A 23,243-nucleotide genomic window follows, 5' to 3' on the forward strand; every position below is an offset into this window, starting at 1 on the left:
CTACTAAAATCTGCTTTATCTACAATATAATGAAATGTTTTGATCTTATTCACTGTCCAATCAACTTCAGCTCAATAAATCTATCAAAGGAAATGGTGCAGTAAGAAAAACAGTCCTTGGAAACTTTTCCTGAAAATCAGCTGTAGTCCCGGCCTAAGCTCTTGGCAACCATACTGTTTTGCTTAATTAGTCTAAGGATGACAAATTGGCTTGGTTATAATTAGGGATTTGCAAATACATTTTGTAATTACCAAACATTAGGGTAACAGACAGGTGTATCCCTGTCCATTCTCAGATGATGTAGAACTTGGGTCTAGCAAAATGAACACTGTTGTGCAAACTTCACACAATCATTCATCAAAATTTTAAAGCAAATGGACATAGCTTTCACTGAATCCTGTAGCACAGTGTTTATCCCATAATAAGCACCCATGCTCCGATAAGCTCCCCACCCCATTTCTGATATCAATACTACTACAAATGTATCAATTTTCAATCTGAAAATAATATTGAACATCCCCCTCCTTGAGTTCAACAAATCATTTATTCTTACAGAAATTACCAAAACTTCAGAAGCAACTGTTTTATCTTCATAAACTAATGATTGCAAATCCATAAATTTACTTCCCAAAACATACAATAAAAGGTTAAATATCAATCCCCTTATTGCTCTTGTATCCAATTCATTACCTAATTACTAAAATATGTAACCTCCATTCTGAGATCAAATCCTACACATTTTATCTTTTTGTCACTAATTTCTCATAATTCAGGTTGATGTATGAAGTGGTAGTGACTTCATCATCCTAATGCAAATCTAAACTATTACTGCAAATCTTAGCTGACATCCAAAATGACTAGATCTCAGATAACTATCTAGTAAAGAGACCCACATCAGCAATTCAAATAGCTGTGTCAATCCTCTTGTTCTGTCCAGAATATATCAAACAACCTAATGTGGAACAGAACACTTATGTGCAAATATTACAATATTCATTCAAGTGGGAAGCTTTGTTGTTCAAAGCACTAAATTTATCTATAGCTATTCTACAATGGATCTGTTCCAGCTTGTTCGTTAGCTGTCTTGGTCATTAAATATTGAAACAAGTCTTCAAGGATGATGTTTCCTATTTCTGCCTCGCAATTAATGCTTTTTAGCCAAATGGATGTTTAAAGAAGACAAAAAGTACTCATTATCTCTCGCACTGTAAAATTAAGGATGGAAAATGGCCAATAAATGCTATTGTAAGCTAGGTTTGTCTTAAATTCTCTCTCTGTCTCAGAATCAAATTTTCGTGCCATCCAAAGACACTTTTAAAACTTGGAATGAAAAACATTTTGCTGCAAGAAGATGATGTAGAGGGTGGCTTATAAAATGTTTGCGTTTTACCATGTGAGTTGAAGGGAATGAGCTTTGATGTGATAAACACTGTTTACTGTCTGCTACATTAACAAATTACTCTCATCACTGCCTCAGAGATTTTTTGTCTCCCAGAAATAATCAATGTTTCAGTTACTTAATGCCTTGAATTAATTTGAAACGAATAGAAAACATTTTACTTCACTACGCCTCCGAAAAAAAAATTTCCAACTTAAAAACAAAAAGAAATTTTTCATCCTATTGACATATACACCTGGTAGAACTAACATGATGCAGCCATTGTTGAGCAATAGGTAAAAGTGCCAACAAGCTAAGATTTGGCTGTTGGTGTACCGTTTGCTATAAGTTTGAGTTACAGCTACAGAAGACAGGGTACAAAAACTGGGATCTGTGGCTCATTACCAAATGCTAACAACCTTCCCCTCACAGCTGCACCAATCAAAGTGTGCAAAGACAGACAGCAAGCTTCAGTCATACGACCTGTCAGTAAAGCTCCTCCAAAGATTTACAGCTAAATACCATCCATAACAATAACTAATCATCGCCTCTCTTTATGGACAGCATAGAATTTTCTTTTTATGACAGAGAACTAAGAAAACTGAGATGTAAAATCATCTCTAACCACCAAAGTGTACCGCTTGACAATTATGGTTCTGGCAGGAACACAATACACACAGGTCTTTACTAAAATGCAACCAGAAAAAGAATTTGATTTACTCTACAGCAAATATCATAGTCCCAACAAAATATTCAAACAAAAGTCTAAATGGTATTTAATGAATGTGTTTGTATGCTTTTTAATACAGAACATGAAAATGCATTTAAACTAAATGGATCAACAATGATTATTTCAAAATGGGTTCAATAGAGAATTTCTACAGATTAGGGAGAAACCAAGATCTTCTGAAGAGGAATAACCATATTAGTCAATCTAAAATTCAGAAGCATGTTTCCCTGGTGTGATTAATGTAAGTCCTAATGCAAAAAAAAAATTTAAAAACACAAACATTTAAATTATTGTATATAGGAACTCAATAACCTTGGCATAGCAACTTTTCTCTTTTAGTTGCTGAAACGGCAATAATCCCTTCCTTTTCAACATCCCTAAATGAAAGACAGACAGTAGTGAACTATAACAGTGATAGCGTGTGTGTGTGTCTATAACTTGTTCATGGACCCTTATAACTAGAGGCAGGCTTGCCTTCTGTCATCATTTATATGTGATCTCTCCGATACTTTATTTCCTTTTGTAACTTGGATGGTATTTCATAGTATTTGTGGTCAACCCTTAGAATTGTGTAATACTAAAGTCACCAACTTTGCAGGGAATTTAACTTCACTAATTCTCGCACAATAGAAAAAGCACTGAACAAGAACAGATATTGTTGACATCCAATTTTTACTCAAGTATTTGTTACTGGCGCCCACAGGGATTATTACCTGTGTAAATCATCCATTTCAAATGATGATCATACACACAAAGCAAAACTAAATTAATAAAAATTGGTTTTAAAGTCAAATTTATTGCCTTTCCGTAAATAAAAAAATGTTACATTTTATTTTTTTTTTTAAAAATCTCTGAATTTTTTTTGTTTTATTTATCAATAAATTTTCATATTTTCAGTAAATCCTCCTTGTCATGAAGAAATAAGGATTAAAAAAAACAAAGAAAGTTTTATAGTTTAACTTTAATAAATTATACAAATATGGCACTATATAAACAGGTTTATCATGTTCATTTTACATGCACCAGCTAACTGAAATGATCTAGGGATATGGCATTGTGACCAAAAAAGGCAGTTTTTGAATCCCTACTCATTAAATCACAAACTTTTTGACACATCCTGTACATAAAAAGTCAGTCAACACCATTCTGTCCTCTGCCAGCTATTTTTTATAGCAGGGTGCCCTCTTTAAATTGGAGACTATATTACAGCCTGCATCCAACCATGCACTGTTAAGGGAAATTAAATCGGGTAGATCAACAAAACACTCTCACCATGTTAAATAGAATGAGAACACACATACTGTACTTGCATTCAGCAAACACAGATTGCATAAATCCTGACATATATACATAAAACGACAAGACTTTAAAGTATAAAGTTTATCAGAAATCAGGTATATTCTTTAGTGACTTTTTTCATCCATTTCTTCTTGATTAAAATGTCATAAAGTAAAGATGTTGAAAAAATAGAGAAAAATATATGTGCCTTGAAATGGGCTTGGTACCTCAACCATAAAACTGCCAGATGGGGTATTTGCACTAAGTTTTATGTCCAAACTAACCAGTGAAGTCCAAAAATGGTCCTCTCAAACTTCAGTGACCTTAACTTAGTGTACATGCAGATGCATACAAAAAAGGCCCCGATACAAAGATAGCATGTACAATATGTAAATCAATGCCCTTTTGACACTTCTGACATTACTATTATACGAATATCATTAACCTTATCCATTTACTTGAGTAAAAAGTTATAAGTTCAAAAGTAAAAACTTTTTCTCTAAGGGATTTTAAATCTTAGGGATTGTCAATGGTTTACACACAGAATTCAGCAATGGAAGTAAATGTCCTTGCATGAGCACTACATTTAAACAAATATTTAATTTGATAGGTAAAGAGTGGCTTTTGAAAAAGTGGAAACGGTGGTCTGGCTCTGAATTTTCCCCGTGAGTAAACTAACAGAATTAATTTACACTGTGTAAAAATACAAGTCTGTTATAGCAATACAATGACTATAATACCATCACTATGCTAAGAATAACAAAGCTATTAGACTAGAATTGTGAATCATCCATCCTCAACACGTTTAACATAGAACTACAGGTAGTTAAAGATTTAATTGATTTAAACATGTTTTTAAGTGATGTACCACTTTTATTTGAAAATGGCCTAAGTGCAGACTGGTCGCCAAAACTATGTTCTTTGATCACTATCAACAAAGACTTTTACAAAATGTCAAACATCCCCCATCCACCTTATCTCTCAAACAAAAAATAGTAAGCAAAATAGACACAAATACTACCTAATGCACTCAGCTATATGGGAGAAAACACAAAGTAAGAGAAAAAAACACCTATGGCTGAGAAGTTTTTTCTTTCATGATTTTCTTGGAAGGGTATATATAACCATAAAGGACAATGAAATATGTTCTTTGTCACGTTATAGTGTTGAGCTTAGGACTTTCTTGTTCTGATTTATTATTACAGTTTCTACAAATGACTAGATTATCCGAGAAATGGCCATTTATATTCAAGAAACAACATATATGATACTTGACAATTATTATTGGACACTAGTTCACTAATTGAGATGAGTAACACAAGAGACCTTATTGAATACATTTATGGTAAATGATAAATACCATTGTTTAAATAACCACACTCAAGGAATATGGCCCATTATGAGATGGGGGTAAAACAGAGATGACTAAAAAGTCCACATTCTGGTCAATTAGAGAAAGGAGGGATAGGTTCCAGAGTATCGGACAATATACTGGTTACACCGTACCCCCACGCTATCCCCATCTAACTGAGAAAGTTGCACCTGGATCAGGTTATGTGACAAGGAGTCATTCTGAGGTTACCTAAATCTGGTCAGAAATTAACTCCTTCACGGTACAGCCCCTACTGCCTATTAATGGCGCCAATCTGTGTATTAAATTTCAGAGTGTCAAATGAGTTTCAACAAACACTTTCCATCACGCAATATTGTAAAACTGTTCTAGATGGTTCAAAGATACATTAGGATCACAAGAAAAAATCTTCATTTTTTTTTTATATCAAGTCACAAGGGATTTCCAATCTTCATAGAAACATCAATGTGGAATGATGATAAATAATTAATTAATATGAAATAAGTAATCACTTGGGTAATGGCCACCTACAACAATTGTACTAACATCTGAAGAGGAACTACATATTTGACATTTAAATTTAGTGCACAATGATTATATCCTTTTTTATTTCTTAATTGGTAAATGCAATATTATACAATTATTGCTGTGTTTTGAGGTCAATACTATACAATTATGCACTCTTTTGGTGTTGAATATGGTTTGTTATTCACCAGAAAAATATTCATAGTGACCGAGGCGAAGCCGAGGTCAATATGGATATTTTTCTGGTTAATAACAAACCATATTCAACACCAAAAGAGTCCATAATTGTTTTATTATATAGTCCGGATTTGAATGAATAAGACATTGAAGGCTGTATGATGACACCATTTTCATTTGCGATCTTCCATTGTTGAAAAAAAAATCCTCCATATTACTGTTTGTAACCTCCGTGTTTTCCTTTCCGAGTTTCGCTATGTGTAAGACGTCCAAATTTAAAAAAATAATCCTGAAAAAGGTTTGAATAATTGTTTTCCTGCTCAGATACGTAGCTCGCTGCGGCCGTTGCAACCATTGTTTACGACGTTGTTTGATATTTTGATTGTGACGTCACAATGCGTTACACGCGCATTGACCCTTCGGTGAATACGGCCTAAAATCCGGTGAATATGTAGTGTTATGAACCGTTTGCGTTTGTATAGATTATATAGGGACTATAAATAGCCTATATAATAAAATGATTTAGCCATCTGAGGAGGGCGAGGTGAATATTGTACTTCGAAGATGGCTAAATCATTGTACTGACCGAAAAAAAACAGCAATAATTATTTTATTATATGATTCACTAATAAAATGATAAAACCCATTACTTGTTTGCATTTAATTAAGTCATATCCAAATACAATTAAGAGAGAAGCAGAATTAAAATGTTAATCAACCTTACAGGTCATATTTCTTTTCTTTTCTTTTTTTGTTTTTTTTAATCAATTTTAGTTGCCATGAAAAAAAAAATTATGTCAGTCTTTTTTCTAGGATAGATTTTTAAAGGAAGGAGTATTATCAGGGAAAACTGACTGCCAAAAAGTAAAAATTGTTGTTCAGTAAAAGTGTTGGAGGAGTGTCCCTGCATCCCCTCTTACCACCCTCCTCTGAAAATATATATTCGCTTATGTTTTCATCAAATAAAAAAAAAAGTTATAGTTGTTTAAATAGCTTTCCAAATCAATTTGTATCAATTTGGAATATCTCGATCCATTTTTAGATCAACGTAAAGGAAATAAATCCTTGTATTGACCTGGAACGTCACGTGCAGGTCAATACAACATAGTATTTTTCTAACATAGTTGGATCTCAGCCAATCAGAGAGATGGAAATTATTCAATCATATAATAATAATATTTAGTAAAATTTATTGGTATAAATTGGGATATAGTAGACAAACTGTCATCCATTGGAGCTAGGTGCAGGGACTTGAGAGCTGACATAGCATAAAACACAGAACTTGGATAAAAAGCATATCAAACCACAAATCATGGGAGATTCTCTATATCCCAAGTTTTATGCATCAACTGTTTTTACTTATTTTAATAGGAATCTACTTTATTTTATTTACTACGTCATTCTCATGTACACTAAATCCATTCATGATTGTGACATCACAACTGTGGAATATCAAAAAATATTCAATGAGTGATATCCACTGAATAAAGGGGTAAATATGGGAGAAAATGAATAATGTTTATAATGCATTGTCTGTCACCCTGGTATTTCATTATTTTAACAATATTTTACTGTATTACTGCTGATTCTATTACAAGCATCTGATGGACACATTATTTCTAAGAATGTATTCAAATGTAGACATTATCAGATTGAACATCCTTCTTTCTGGTATTTATACACATTATAAGAGGAAAGCACAGGGCTCCTCTATTGTGGGTAATAATCATAATGGAGAAAATCTTGTAGGTGCATAGAAAATGTTCTCAATTCTCTGTTAAAAATTTGAACAATGGCATCAATGTTCATTTAAAGGAATTATTCTAAATGCACTTCAGGAATTTGTAGAATGCACAACATCAACAAGACCCACATTGGCCTTTGAAATTAAAAGCCCCTGTCTTGTAGCTTCAAATGCAATCATTACTACTAATTACAAATGGTAAACCTGGGTCCACTTCAAAAACCTAAAAGGACTAAAAATTCTAAAACTGTAAATAAACAGTTCTAAAGAAAGCCTTGCAAGAGGATTTGATCTAAAATTCGGTGAGGATTTGAAACTAAACAGACACTTGCAAAAGTAATTCCTCATTAATCTCTTTGGAGAACTGATCAGTAAATACACCAGAACAACAAAGGCTTAGGAGACCTCTACAGAGGGGCTGTGCTAAATTTTTTTTCAGCTAATGAAACTCTCCATTTGAGAATCGGTCAACAACTCCAACCTGCAGAGTTTGGTCAGGATTTTAATCTGGTTCAACAATGTAGCATATTCAGATGTCACTGCAGCGAGTTCTTCTGGCAATTGTAAACTTTAAAACTGACCCACTTTAACAAGATACTTTTAAAAAACTTTATTTTTTCCAAGTAATAGAAAATTGCCAAAAGTTTAATAACTTTATGGTTCTGCAGCCAAACAGAATAACTAAATCACATGTAGGAGGAATCTAGATAGATTAGATTGTAAGATAGCACAAATGAATTTAGTACTCTCCTGATAGCCATCTTAGCCTCAAAGGCAAGACACAAGCCAAGTTCACTGTCATCAAAAATTCTTCTAGAATGATACATGATGGCCCCTAAAGGCCCTCATCATAAAATCATAAGAACTCTACCTATAAACTGTAATGCAAGCATGTCAACAAGAAAATACCAAAGAAAAATACTTTCCCTTTTGACACTCATAAACAATTAAGTACTTTAATTTTTTTCACAAAAGGGATTTTTGTCAAATACCCCAAGGTATTTAATATTTAACTTTGCATTTAAATTTCTAAACTCCCAAGTCTTACAATAAAATAACTGATATCTGTACCCAGGAAGCCCTTGTTATTTCTTGTATGATTGGACTAATGCATGCATAAATCTTTTTTACAGTATGCCATGCAGAGAACCTTTGTTTTAGACGGGGCCTAAATTACACTTGCTACTGTATATTGTATATATGTTTTGACTGCCAATGTTAAATATTTAGACAGGCGCGATGTAGGTCAAAGATAACACTTTATTTAGTAACCATCCTCACAAACATATGTGGGTCACAAAGAAATTTGACTACAAAACAGTTGATAAATGAACCCACTAAAGAGTAAAGCTCTTGTTTTGTGATTTGAAAGACAACACATTATAAATATAATGAAAAGTATCAGGACAAGGTTGCAGAATAAATATGACTGAAATTGAAGCCTATGGGCCAGAAAGCTCACTTGAGTCACCTTGACCCTTCTGTTTTGAATATGATTTTAATCATTCTTTCCTACCTATTCACATGTAAAATTTTTAATCCCTAACTTTTTCTCATCATTGCCTTGCACGAATAATGACATGACCAAACTTGAATCTTCAGGATGATTATGAAATCTACTCTGAGTATGTAATATCAAATTGTCACACTGTTAACCTGTTGTTCCTACAAAAGGTTTTGATCCACCAAAAAAGTTTTGAAAAAGATGGTATATATACGTTATAATGAGGACCTACTGATGATAGGCCAAGAAGAGGGATGCAATAAAGAAATACTGCAATTTAAAAAAAATCTTAAATAAAACAAGAATATAGTTGCACTATATATGGACTCAGGTGGTATCTATAGAAAACATTTGCTAAAATGGGCAAAATATTTTTTGGCTATCTCACAAATCAATCACTATTTGTAAATGGGTGATCAAGTCCTATGAAGAGTACATTAAAGTCCCTAAGTCGAACCCTAAATCATCTTCCTACTCCTGTAATGGACATAATTTTATTGGAAACAAGGGAAGTCTTCAGTTATTTAGGGATTGTTACATAAGATACTGTACCCAGTTCTACAGATATAAATCTGTGTTCTGTCACAGGATCAGGTGGGTTTACCTAGGTAGCAATTAATTGCATGTGCTGGAATAGGACTCCAAACATGAGACAAGAATTATCATCTCCAAAAGCAATCAAAAATTGGTGATTTTTTTCTCTGATTATTTGCATACTTAATCACTGATTTTGCATGGCAGGGGGCATTTTTGTTGAAAAGACATATAAAATCACGAGAGAACATGCATCCATCATATGACTCTTTAATTATCCTTGTATTTAAACTCTATTTTATATAAATCATAAGTTCTTGGCATGAAAAATGAATTACCAACACAATATTATCTCCAATTATACCGATTTTGGTTAGGCTTTGTAAAGATTTTTCCTCTGTCCTTCGAAGACTTTTAGGTAAATAGCATGTTGAGTACAAGCTGAATCTCTAAAGTTCAAGCCATATTGAAATCCTTAGAAATATTATCCAAATGAAGGCTCAATTAAATGAAAATCAATACGTGTTAAATGATTTCCCTGGCAGAAAATGAGCAATAGACTGACATTAGTCTTTCAGACCCAAATTCTGTAATTTCTAAAGGTAAGAGGGAATTTTTAAGGTAAAATGAGAGATTATGAGTTTCTGACAAACAGATACCAGTCATTATCAATATCCTGATCTAATTATTTCCTATAAGCACTCATTGCCAAGGGGGGAAAACATCATATATCTAAACTCTCAGTATAAGACTTTCTTTTCTGTTTAAAGTACACTAAAACTAAATTGATTTGACTCTATAATTATATATCACAGATAAAAAAAAAATTAAGCATTTATCAAAATATAGAAATGTTGAACTTCAACTACAAGGACAAAAGAAAATACTAAAGACCTATTTAATGGACTTATCTTCTTTTCTTGTGTAATTATTAAAACTCATAATCTTATTATATTTCTTTATATAAAAAAGAATTTAGTCCATATTTTTTTTAAAACAAGACACACAAAATATCCTGTTGGTAAAGTGAATATAACAGGGCAATTGTCTAACAAGCTGCAGATATCTGTTGCTAAATTTTTTACTGGCCGGTCTGAAAAAAAACTGAATTGACTATCAGAGAGCTTCAGTGCTCCCATTGCAAAAATTGTTTACTTTATTTCTTGCACACAAAAAAGTATGTCATTTCTCAACTTTAATACTTTTGTATAATTTTTAATTTACCATTAATTACTCCATACAGTTTAGTTTCATATTTTCTTTTAATTATCTGTCAAAAAACCATAAACTATAATTGGTGAATATATTATAGACTCTTGGACAAGTAAAATTTATGGTTGGCCAAGTGAATATTTGTATGGACAAGTAAGAAAAAACTTGAAGGTAGAGCCCTTAAACAAACAGAAAATAAAACATGATGTGAGGTATTGGTTAAAGGTTGTGTAATCTGACGTAAACATGCACTCCCTGCATTATCAACATCTTTTGACGACACTGTATTCAACTGTCTACCTGCTCTGTGGTGAATTACTCTTATTCCACAGATGACGCAAAGTTTGAAGACTACAAGTTTGTCAGTTGAAATTTTCTTGTGGTTGCATGTTTACTTACCTGAAAAATAAAAAAAAGAAAAAAACTATATAGCATTTAAAAGTGCTTTGAATGATAAGGGGAAAAAAAAGAAAATTCAAAAACCTTATGATAAGCAGATGGTAAAATGCATCAACCATTTAAAGAAGGATCAAATCCCTATAAATTTTTGTTCACCTGTTACACACAAGAGCCATAATTTTCTTACAGTGAAATAAATCACTGGTGCCTGATTTGTAATTTGTTAAAGACCCATTTTCTTGGTCTCTGTTTATTTTCCTGGGAGGGTTAATCATTATCCAATTACTACTGTACATCACCCAAATATATAATATCTGTCAACAACACACAGCAATAACTAAGACCCTGTCTTCAATGATTCTGATGGATTCTGACATTTTGAAGAAATTTATTTCTCATTTTAATCTTACAAAGTATGAACAGATCAGAAGAAAACATCAGACTGCTTTCACTCAAACTCGTAATTGTCAGTTGTTTTCTTGTCATCACACATTTCTGATACCTCCCACCATTGGCTACAAATCCCGTCCTGTTCACCAGACAGCACCAGGCATAATAAAAATCCAACAAATTCTCATGTTCAAATTGTTTCTCCATTATCTACAGTCATAGGCAGGCAAAGCAGACATTTGATATTCAAATACCTGCATGGGATGACTCAAAGTACTATATTAAAGGTGACACAGTGAAATTTTAGACATGCGTAAGGAGGTTAATTTTTGCAAAGAAAAATTTAATATTCATAATTTTTTTTTAAATGTAGATTTCTATGCAGGTTGCCTATCTATGAGAAGATCTAAGAAAGATACACTGAACTTGCCACCAATTCTAACACTGAAATTGCCACCAATTCTAGTAAAAATTTACTCATTTCTTTTGTAGGTGAAATTCATAAAGAGAAAGGCAGCTGCAAAATAACATGGCTTTTTGAAAGCCATTATACCGAATCCTGGAAATAAAAACATTAAAAATACTTATAGTTATCCTGTCCAAGCTTCAAGGATGTAAAGTCGTAAAAAAAAATGTCTTAAAGGTTTGATTTAGGGCTAATAAGCTTGAAGTGAAGATTGAAGTAAAAGTCCTATATGGAGCAACAATATACAGTCACACAAAGGGAAAAAAATTTTCAAAAAATAATATTCAAATCAAATCTACCTTCATATATTCATTATATCATGATGAGTAGATGTTTTATACTGATACAAATAATTATTACCAGTAATTAATGGTTCCTTTTTTTTTTTTACTTCTAGCCAACTTGTTATTATGTTAACTGGGATTAGGAATAAACCAGTCTACACAAAACTTGGCTTTCTTCATTCAACCTCAAAAAAGTTTGATGAAATCAAACAAATAATTCAGATGTATCAATACACAACCAAAATGACCCCCAGTTGCGATCATAACATGGGTTTTGAGCTTCATAACTAGCTATTTGCATTCCATCATCTGATAATTCAGAATTCAAATCAAGCAAACATATTTTGTAATCAGAACTTGAAGGAGTGTTTTTCTCTTTCCATTCATCTTTCACCAAGAAAACAAACTCATCTCTTTCAAATTACGAAAATCAAGATTTAACATTTTTATCCTGAAATTCATCAGCACAGCTTATCAGTGAAGTGACGTTTTTTTTTACATGCTGAAACCTAGCCTAGTTCCTCTCATCCTAGCTTTGTCTATTAGGGATAGGTCAGGTCCAGGGAAATTGCAGCATCCGATTCAGTTAGTCATTTACCTGGCCAGGACATCTGTTTGATATACAGAGTTCTCATCTCTTTTCTTCATAAATTATCAAAAGCTACCATTATTTTTTTATTGACTGAAATAACTATCCTATATACTAGCCTCTAAGTTGGCTGCATTTTTTGAGGTTCTTTTGGAAGAATTTGTCATTGACTGGCTTATAAGTGGGTACAACTTCTGTCAGAATCAGCTGACAATATCAAATCAATCCTGGGTTGTTTTAACCTCAGGGGCCTTTAAAAGGTTAATAGTTAAGAATCTACATTAATTAATACCTCAAGAAGCCTTCACATGTTTCCCCTTTTCAACCAGTGGTTATTGGGAAGAAGATTTTTAAAAGATTTTTCTCATATACTTCAATATAAAAGTTTATTACCCTTCTGTGCCCCCACCCTAACCCTGGGAGGTAATACTGGGGGGATTTGCTTCTAAACAAGTTTTACATTTTTGACCCTGGTTCTTCAGCTGATTTTTTAAAGATTTTCTAATATATTTCATCGTATAACTTTCATCAGATGCTGGAGCACAGGTGATCAGAAAAGCTCACTTGAGCTTTCAGCGCAGGTGAATTATAAATATAGGGAGAAAAAATATTTTATTGAAATGTGTTTTTTCTTACATAGTACATATATAGTGGCATCAGTAAAAGGCTTCCTGATCCAACTGCTATGGAACAAGTGTGACTATCCTTTTATTATTTATCAAGCATAGAAGACCTAAGTGAAGTTTGTAAGAGCAATTGGTCCCAAAAAACATCAATACTACAAAGTCTGTACTTTGGCATTTCTATAATTCAATATTAAAGCAATGCTCTGCCTCTGGATCTTTTATCACATCCTTTAACATTTCTATAGAAGGTTAAAAATAGCAACTCCACTTATCTTAATATCAAAGTACTAATACAAGTTCTTAAAATTTTCAAAACTTTTACAAATATAAAAGTTTTAGAACTTTAATTTCTAGGTTTGTCACAGTTCCATCTGACAAATTAATAATAGCATAGATCTAAGTCACAATCCCATGCTCTTACAAAATCAATTCCATTCCTAATAATTTTACAAGATATCTCCTCCTAAGAGACTCACTCATCATATGAGTGCTATACTCCTTAACATGCTCAAGCTCATCAAAACTACTTCCCAGACACACTACTGCAGAGACATTACACAGGGAATTTTTGGCCGTCACAAAAAAATTCACCTCAAAGTCAATTCAAATAAAATACTTTTTAAAAATTTTAAAAATCATTAACATATGAAGCTAAAGAAAGTGATTTTTCCATTAACCTCAATTCAATTATTATCTACAGGTTTTGCCGCGTTAAAACACTAACTACCTAGAAGTCCCTCCCACTCCGTGGTTGTAACACATTCCCTCGGCAATCTCTCTATTAACATACTGACATCATTTTCTTTATTTCCCCCCAAATAATCTGCTTTTTATGCACTTATACTCTGATAAGTCTGATCTTCTTTTGTCAATAATAAATTCATCAGCAAATGGTAGAAATTGAATTTATCAAGCAAATTTACACTAGCTACTTCAATCTTTCAAATTTCAAAGAGTTTTCCCGAATGACTTGTCTTGAAGCCAGTTGAAAACCCAGTCATTATCTGCATTTTGGCTCTAAGAAACACATACTTGGTGATTTGGTGTTGTCCATGAATTAGCTGCAGGTGCATTTCTAAGAGAGATTTCATTTAAAAAGTATCTGCTGATTTCTTAGTATATTAGAGGTGCCCCTGTTGCTTTGCAGTGATCATATGACCAATGATGCTACACTCTATCTCCCCCTGCATCAACCATTTTGACTGCATCTGCAAATCTGTAGATAATCCAAGGGCTTGTGAGGTTCTGAAACCCAACAAAGTATTCAGGTCTTAGACCCTCTGCCAATCCCTCTTTATCCCCTGGAAGTTATCAGATTTATTTTAGTGATGATTTCTTTTTTATTATTCTGAATGCATTCTGGACGCACCTTGTTTATTGAAACAAGTCAAGTGCGTAAGTAAGGCTCATATACTTCGATCTGTTCTTTTATTTTTTACACAATACATACATGTCAAGGGAATATCCAAAAAGTTAGATCAACATTACACATTTATACTTTTAAGTCAGATGATAAGACCTGTTTATATTTGTAAATCTTAACAGAATATAGGTACATTAGGTGTGAACACATAGATTAAGCTATTTTAAAAAAAGAGATTGGGGCATTGCCTTGGCTGGTGTGTTAAGATTTGATAAATTTGAAAGAGAGTAAAAAGACTTCTCGTTAGGTTCCAAGCTAATTTTGGCACAGCCCTTGCAGCCTAATACCTGACCATCAATAATCTGTGTTTGGTAATTTTGGGACTATAAATGTGAAATACTTCTGCATTCAGACCCTTTTCTCCCTATGGTAAATTGACTATAAAAAGATTCATATATATATTCTGAAAGTTCTTATTGATTATGAATTACTATATGGACTACTTCACATAGAGAAAAGTGATATGTTTTACAAATTTCCTATCGGCAAAATGATCTATATCTATAGAGCTCAAAAATTCCCTATTAGACACTGCATTTCTGAAGCAGATGCAAAAAGCATTGCATATACAGATCTAATATTCATATAGTACAGGGCCTGTCTATGATAGCCTCTGCAGATGTAACGTTCAACTTGTGACTGGTATTTATATCTAGTTTTCAAAACATTCTTAAGATTAAGATGTTAGTTTTCTTAGTAAAGCTTATCGACTGCATGCGCTCTCATTAAGCATCACATGCAAGCAAAGAAATACCCAGGGCTGGTATTGCTATGGAAGACAGCAGAGATACAGAAACTTGGATGCTGATAACTTTTTTTTGAACTGGTGGAAACAGGTGATAGATAGGGAATGTGGGAATTGCTTGTTACCTCAATCACAGTAATTAATCATCCATTTCAGGTGTGGCTATGATGCTTCTCATATCAGCTTAATGCACTTCACCAGGAAGGTTGTAAATAATTACTCTAATGCACTTTAAAAACAAAATTAGGTTTTTGGAATCCAAAAATTATCATTTTTCATCATTTCTCAGACCAGTACTGACTTTATGAATAAAATTTTCATGTGATCACGTCTGACACCTCCATAATAATAATTCTTTTACCAATGGTCAAACAAACAGACTTCAAAATACACAGTGACACTAAAATTATTTCAATATTCATTACATACAATTTAAGGGACTTGTTATTAATACTTGGAGTTGGCATGTCATTTAAAAAAATAAATTTGTAATCTGCATTGGCACATGTATTATGATAAGACGACATTAATATGGATTTATGCATAATCTAAATAAAGACCCAAAGGCTCAGCAGAGGAAATCAGTGATGCTTTAATCACCCAGCTGAACATAGAAATATGAAGTCAGTGTTGCAGATCCTTGATTCTTTTAAAACTAGCTTTACTTTTGAATTTCAGAATTCAAAAATATGACAAGTTAGCAAACAGACTTAACTAAATAAAAGTAGATATTTAATTGTACTAAGGAAATTGATGGAGGGAGACATCTTATAAAATTATATATAATAAACATTGAAATATGAATTAGTGTTTAGCATTATGCATAAAACAATTTCAGAAAATCTATGTAAAAACAATTATTTTCAACATGTGCAGTCAACATGATTGAGGAGACACAACAGAGTTTATCCTTCATGCCACAGAGACATTTAGCATTTTCATATTCTACTCTTTTTCAGCATTCATACATCAAAATACAATGGGATCCAATAAATAAAGAGTCATTTTGTAAAATCAAAATATCAATTCTTTACCAATTAAGTAATTGCTTATGCAATAAATAACCAATATATTTAAAGATATGTTTCAGGGTTTAAGTCAGCTGCCTTTACAATCTACAAAGGTTAGTGAATCCATGAAGTCACTCCTCAGACAAGCTAGGAGGCTCCTGCACACTCAAGAGGCTGAAGGCATCTCTGGAGTGCACACCAGCCTTAATCTGTGATGGAAGGGAAGATAATCGGGGTCTTATCTCCTCTTATCAGGATATTAAACACCTGCCAGAATACGTTGGGTTGGAGGTAACTTTATGATGCTTACAGAAGGGGAGATCACCCTTCGTGTCTGAATGCCAGTGCATACTATTACCGATGAAAGCACTTCCTAGTGTGTGTCAAAAGAGCTTTTTTTATTTCACAAATAATCTGTTATCAATTACTTGGACAGAATTCTAAATTAAAGCAGCATACCTATTGGAATTTTTACGCAGGCAACAAAAAACATACAACTCTTTTGATAGAATTGATTTCAGGTTTCAACAGCAAGTAACTTAACACTAAGACAAAATACATACAAGACTTTATACAGAAGATAATGTTGTGCCTTTATTAACATTTCCTAATAATCTCAAAAGTTGGCATGTCACTAATTACTGATGAATCTTATCAAAAGAACCTTGACCTATATTCTCTAAAACCTTAACCTATTAGTGTAGGAGTACCACGGAAATTTTACTAAACATGCCATGCCCAGATTATTTCCTAGCCATGCCCAGATTCTTTTTAGAATTTTCAATCAAAACATAAAATGCAATATTGAGGCCCCTGAGGATTTCCAACCTTGAGATAAATGTACAGATTGAGGAATTCCTTCTGGCTAACATTATCAAAAAAATTTACTTGCAGGGACTCTGATAAAACCTTAATGTTAGTGCAATCCTATCTGATATACCATGCAGGTATTAAAATGTAATCCCCCCAATTTCAATTGGAAATCTCTGGTGCATACAGACAAGTATAAAAACAAATCCTTAAAATTGATTTTCTGTGTTGGGGAACATTTTCTATCAACTTCTACAAGATTGACCCTCCTGGGTTCTGTCTGCACTTTTTCAAATGCTTCAACATACTTTTCCTATCTAGATCAGCCTGGGTTTGTTCCACTGCTGGTAGAGACCAGATTCATTAAACAGTTACCAAGACATCCAATCTACAATGTTAAGGTCAAAGTCTTCCCGAATCTGGAGCCATGAATATATGCTACAGCATGATCCACTGCTAAAACCTCTGTGTTGTACTAATGATGAGGGACTTAGTTCTATGTAAGTGTTAATATTCTCCTATTAGCATAAACATAAGCAATTTTTGTAGCAGTGGTATTCCTTAATGAAAAGGCTCTAATAAGACTGTCCTTACGATAAACTGATATTGGCATCAATAGCTGGTGATAGTTTTTACAGCCTGATCAATCTAACAATGCCCCTCTCCCCAACCTATGTACCCCAATAAAAGGTATTCAGAAACAAAAAAATGTGTTGAAAGTTTTAAGTGGTCTATATATTGAATGTACTTATTCCTGTTTGCCCAAACCACTTATATGTCCCTAGTCTTTTACAACAAATACAGTAAAAAGTGCTTTAATCCAACAACTGTGAAATGTTTCTGTTTTTCTGTGAATTCCAACATTCATTTTCCATTTTCTTTAAACTTTGCAACCTGATGATCTGTCAATTTCAACATTTAAAATTTGTCATCCAGACCCATTGCATTTATGATAAGACAGATTTTACTGTAAATATACAATACTCAAGAGTGCACATCTCTTACCATTCATTTGCCTCTTATCTCCCAGTAGTGCATTGTTCATAAGTACCAAAACAAAAATAAGAGAATTCTGAAATTGAACGACGATTTGGCCCATGCCAATCACATTAATTTTTCAATAATCCAAATAAGTAGTAGACTTCTTCAGAACTTTTACTAAATATGTCTAATATGCTGTGGTGTATTTTGTGGACTGTAAAATGATTTGGATGACTTAGTAAACCAACCCAGCTGTGATAAAAGGTTTTTGAAATATTGAACTTAAAAACCAATTGGGCCCTTATCAATTTTACAGAGAATTTAAATTTCCATTTTTATTGATAGTAAATGTGAGTATGTGAAGTAACTTCTTCAAATTCTTTACATGTTAACTACACATTGGTATGTCAATTAACCACATCATGAAATGTGCTAGTTTTTGGCTCATTGTTGTTTTGTTCAAGTAATGAAGCACTGGCAAACACACTTTTGCTGAAGAAAGTGGGTATCCATCTGCAAGAATGTCTAACCCTCAAATATAAGTCAGGTGAAAAGGGAGGGAGGATGCAACCTTGTTTAAGGAACATGAAGTGACAAAAAACACATAAAAAATGAATGACAGAAGTCACAGAACATTTTATCATATCTATATTATATTTCACAAAATTTTCTTGTCCAGTGAAATCTTGTCCTCATTATAGTTCTTAGAACTGGGGGGAGTTTCGTCATAAGGTGTTCTGTCCTATTTTTTGTAGAAAATATGTTATATATAGGTAATGCAACAAACTGTTAAATGTAAACATTTCTATCAAATTGGACTAAGAACTGAAAACAGGTTAATTCTAAGTGTTTCCTCCTCATTTTTTCTTTAATCTATTCACCAAAAAGACAAATGCTTTTTAAAATGACATTCTTTAAAAGTGTCATATACTACTTAAGTTACTTCCTTCAGAAGCTCTTTACCTCTATAGCACTGCACATGTACTAGTGCTTGAATCAGTGGACACTGTATCACAGATTGCAGAGCAGGATTATCATTTGAAAATTTAGAATATAAAATTTAAACAAATTTGGAGCACAAAAAAATTATCAGAACAGCCGGCCCTCAAAATATATGTATACTAGTTAAATATGCATATTACACATTCCTTCGTAAGCGTTTGCAATGTGAAAGCACTAAAAGGCACGTAACAAAGTAGACAGTGGGGAAAACACATACACTATGAATTCATTACACCAAAACAGCTGCCAGGTATATATAACAGGTGATATTAAAAAGAGACCACACTTCAAACGACTCTCCTCACATTATAAATGTCTAGGCATTTTTCAAAGGGGAAATCCCATATTTTTTGTTTATATAAATTGTATATAGGTATAGTAAATCAATTTCTGTTTAACTTATTAAAATAGAAAAGAAGGAAAACTTGAAAGGTTGTTGCTATCCTTTCTCTATTTAATAGAGTTACAAGTAATAATATCTTTGACAGAGTGGCAGTTTTTCTTTTTATTTCGGTAAAGGATTTCATCTTGGGGTATATCATTATATTTTAATAGAAACTGAAATCATCTTCTGTCAGGCCAAAGCCCCAACATCTCTTTGTGTGAGTACCAGCAGGAGAGGAATCAAAACACTATCTGCTGAACTAGATCAACATTTGAAGTGAACATTGACACTGTCTTCAACAAATAATGCTTCCAAATTTCAAGAGAAAGGAATTATTGACATGAGTCATTAACTTGTGTGTAATTTTGCGAGTTTAATGACTTGATTGTGGTAGACTGATGCTTTAACCTGACAAATGAAAAACCTAGGACAAAATACACACCCTCGATAAAAACCTGCCAAAAAATATGTCCATCGCTAAATCGTACCAGTCCTGCTGTCATTAAAAAAAACAAGATCTCTTTATTTTCTTGCCTTGTTCCTCATTATGACTACAGAAAGCATATTTGTGAAGGAAAGTGTTGGAAAAATGGCCTTGTTTGAACTTTATAAAAAGTTTTATTTCTTTGGAAACACTTGTATGGAATCCTGTGACAAACCTATGAGTTATAAATCAAACCTGATAATTGTCACAGATAGTCTTATATTTCGCAAGTGGTGACAATGAATAATTAAAAAGGCTCCTGCTTACTCGAGCATGTTCAAATCTTTCTGCATGCATTAGTAATGAGAAATTTCAATACACAAAACAATATACCGTAAACGGCGAAAAAATTATTTCTAACAAAAAATTCCTACACTAAATATCTGTATGTACTTTGTTTTTATACACTGATATCCATCCAGGAGATTTTTTCGTGACTCTACAAACAATAATTGCTATGATATCTTAGGAATCTTTCAAGAAGATTTTCGGGGGGAAAAAATCAATCATAGTTTTGTTTCCAATCTAGATTGAGGGATTTTTACTGGGTTTATTTTCCACCTAAAATTTCTTATCTTCCTTCAACAGAACTCTGAAACAGTTGCATCATTCAAAGACTCTACTGTGAAAGTAACTACACTGCCAAATTTACACCAACTTTACATGAGAAAAGACATATGGACTTGGGAGATACTTTTTAACCAAAGTTTAATGATATCAATCAAAAAGGGTTTCACATCAACATATATGAAATCAAGTTTGTAGAAACATAACTAAATTTATAGTGATTTTAACAAATTGAATTATTTTTCAGAGATAGCATAATAATATTCCAAATTTCCCTTCATTCAAGTCCTCTACAAATATAAAATAAATATGCACATATGCATCTATGAGGTAAAAAGCGAAAATTAAAGAATCTCTTTTTTTCAACTAGCGATCCATCAAATCAAGCTAAATGAATGCTTGAAATCACATTCTTAACAATCTTTTAAAATGAACTGCCTGGGGGCCTGGCATTTAGAAAATAAACAGACTAAATGTACAACTCATTGGCATATTGTCTTAGGGGAGATTACTCCGTAGATTAGGAAAAATAAAAAATCAGTAACTGTTCCTTTTTATTTATGATATTACTCTACAGGCAGAAAGATTAAAAATTATTGTATAAATCAAAAATTGTCTTTTATAATTTTTTCACAAAGGTAAATCCTGTATTGCATAATTCTTAATGTAATCTCTTTTAACTCCATACATTAATGCCGTTGTAATGTAATACCCCTTCTGTTTGCGTAAAAAAGACTTAGTTAATTCATTCAAGAAGAGTAGATTTAACTGTCTGCAAATAAGACATGAAAAGACTTGCAAGGTTGTTATCAGTGTATGCAAACATAAGCTAGCCACTTCTGAGAAGGAAAACTGTGCCTTTTCCAATTTTCAAGTTATACAACATTATTCTTGAATTTTACCAAACTTCTTTCTGGAGTTTCAAGGAAGCCAAATTTTAAGATTTTCATGTAAATTTAAGACCATTCATCTAAAATAACATCAGTTGTCAGTACACAACTTCTTAGCTGATCAAACCCAAGATATTCTTCAGACCTGTCTACGGCCTGACGGAAAATGTAAACAGATATTGTTCAAGCCTGGACTCACAATCAACATTATCTAGTATAGTCTTGTAATCACAAAATTAAAGGTAGAAAAGGCAATTGGGTTATCAAATATTAGTTTCACTTCCAAAAACTACAGCACTGGGTATTTACCCAGATAACAAGCAGATATCAGATTTAAATGAGTATGAATGTGTATTGAAGATGCTACGAGAATACTTTGTAACTAGACTAACTGACTTTTTTTTAAAAACCAAGATTTTTAATAGATATAAGGTTGCAATTCTACGTTTCTTTTTATCTGTGAGTGGGTAGGCACTTGCTTGCGTGCCACTTTTCATTCATAAACACAGTCACTGAAAAACTATGCAACTGAATCAATGATGTCAGAGGCACTTTCTGTAAATGTAAAAAGCTCTCATTCCTGGCACAACGTCTTATAGTTCCTCCTGCACCAGATTATATTAATGTCACTAGCCTTCATAGTTTGGGAGTGTGGAGAAGAAATTGTAAAGAATGTCCAACATTATCATAAAGTTCTGTCTTTACAGTACAACAACTTATAAATCATAAATAGATATTCTGTAGAGCCTATAGTGTCAGTTTTAAAGAATTGATAATATTGGTACCTATATTATTAATAACAATTCGGAAATGACTATTTATAAACACCTACTAACAAGTTGATAAAATGCCAATTTCAAATAAAAATTTACAATAAATCTTTTATCTTAGAGTTAGAAGCGTCTTTAAACCTTTACCCTTGGGATACTGGTTGTGCTTGATATTTTTGTTACACTACAATTGATCGACAGTTAACAGAGGAATTTGTGGCATGTGTTAGTTTTCATTTCACTTTTATAATAAAGTTAATATCAGGGCGCGATTTAATGTGTATCGACGCGTCCAGTTCATAATACGCAGATGACCCAATTTTACCTGGGACCCTCTTCGATACCCCGGCCAGGTAAAGTAAATAAAGTGCTGTAAGAATGATCCCATAGTCTCCTACCACAACTTATATCTTATCAATCCCCACTAACATGTTCTGGTCACCATTCAAAAAACTTGGGAATATTACGCAAGTTTCCCAATCTCGTTTTTCGACAGCTACCCAACTTATACCAAATAATTTGACAGTCTTCGCGGTGGAATAAACTTACCTGGTTCCTTATATTTAGCACTTCCAGCGAATTCGCAGTTTGTCAGTTTTAATCCATGTACCAGTAATACCAGACTGAATATAAGAAAATTCTTATGAGCCATCTTTCGTCTTAGAATGAACAGTAAACTATCATTTTTAGCCTTCTTCGCACTCCTTCGGCAGCGTGTTTGTAAAAGTATAAAGTTTTGCGATGATACGATTAGCTGAACCTGAACCGGAAATAGCGTCAGAATAACAATAGTTATCAAGTTACGCGCGTTATTTTGTCAACAAGAGCACGTGGATAATGCACCTTCGTCAAAAATGCTGTGAACTTCAATAGTAAAAAGAAAAAAATATCAATCAAATTCTTTTTCTGCGGTCGCATATAAACTTCTTCCTTCTTGCCATATAATTCTTTAAGTGAGAAAGAGAATGTTTTTTTGATAAATAGCTTTT

General features: G+C 32.9%; 1 protein-coding gene across 3 annotated transcripts in view; it reads right to left on the reverse strand.

Moving 5' to 3' along the window:
• The window catches only part of LOC134275365 (epidermal growth factor receptor-like), a 62,518-nt gene extending 39,491 nt beyond the window's left edge, over positions 1-23,027 (reverse strand). For all 3 annotated transcript variants that reach the window (XM_062757642.1, XM_062757640.1, XM_062757641.1), the window contains exon 1: positions 22,804-23,027. In XM_062757642.1, coding sequence (XP_062613626.1) covers positions 22,804-22,906 — 103 coding nt within the window. In that variant the 5' untranslated portion in view covers positions 22,907-23,027. The remainder of the gene's footprint in view (positions 1-22,803) is intronic.
• Positions 23,028-23,243: the final 216 nt, after the last annotated feature.

Source organism: Saccostrea cucullata, unplaced genomic scaffold, assembly GCF_032062105.1.
Source record: "Saccostrea cucullata isolate Sc308-1 unplaced genomic scaffold, CSIRO_AGI_Scuc_v1 ctg242, whole genome shotgun sequence".
Classification (NCBI taxonomy): domain Eukaryota; kingdom Metazoa; phylum Mollusca; class Bivalvia; order Ostreida; family Ostreidae; genus Saccostrea; species Saccostrea cuccullata.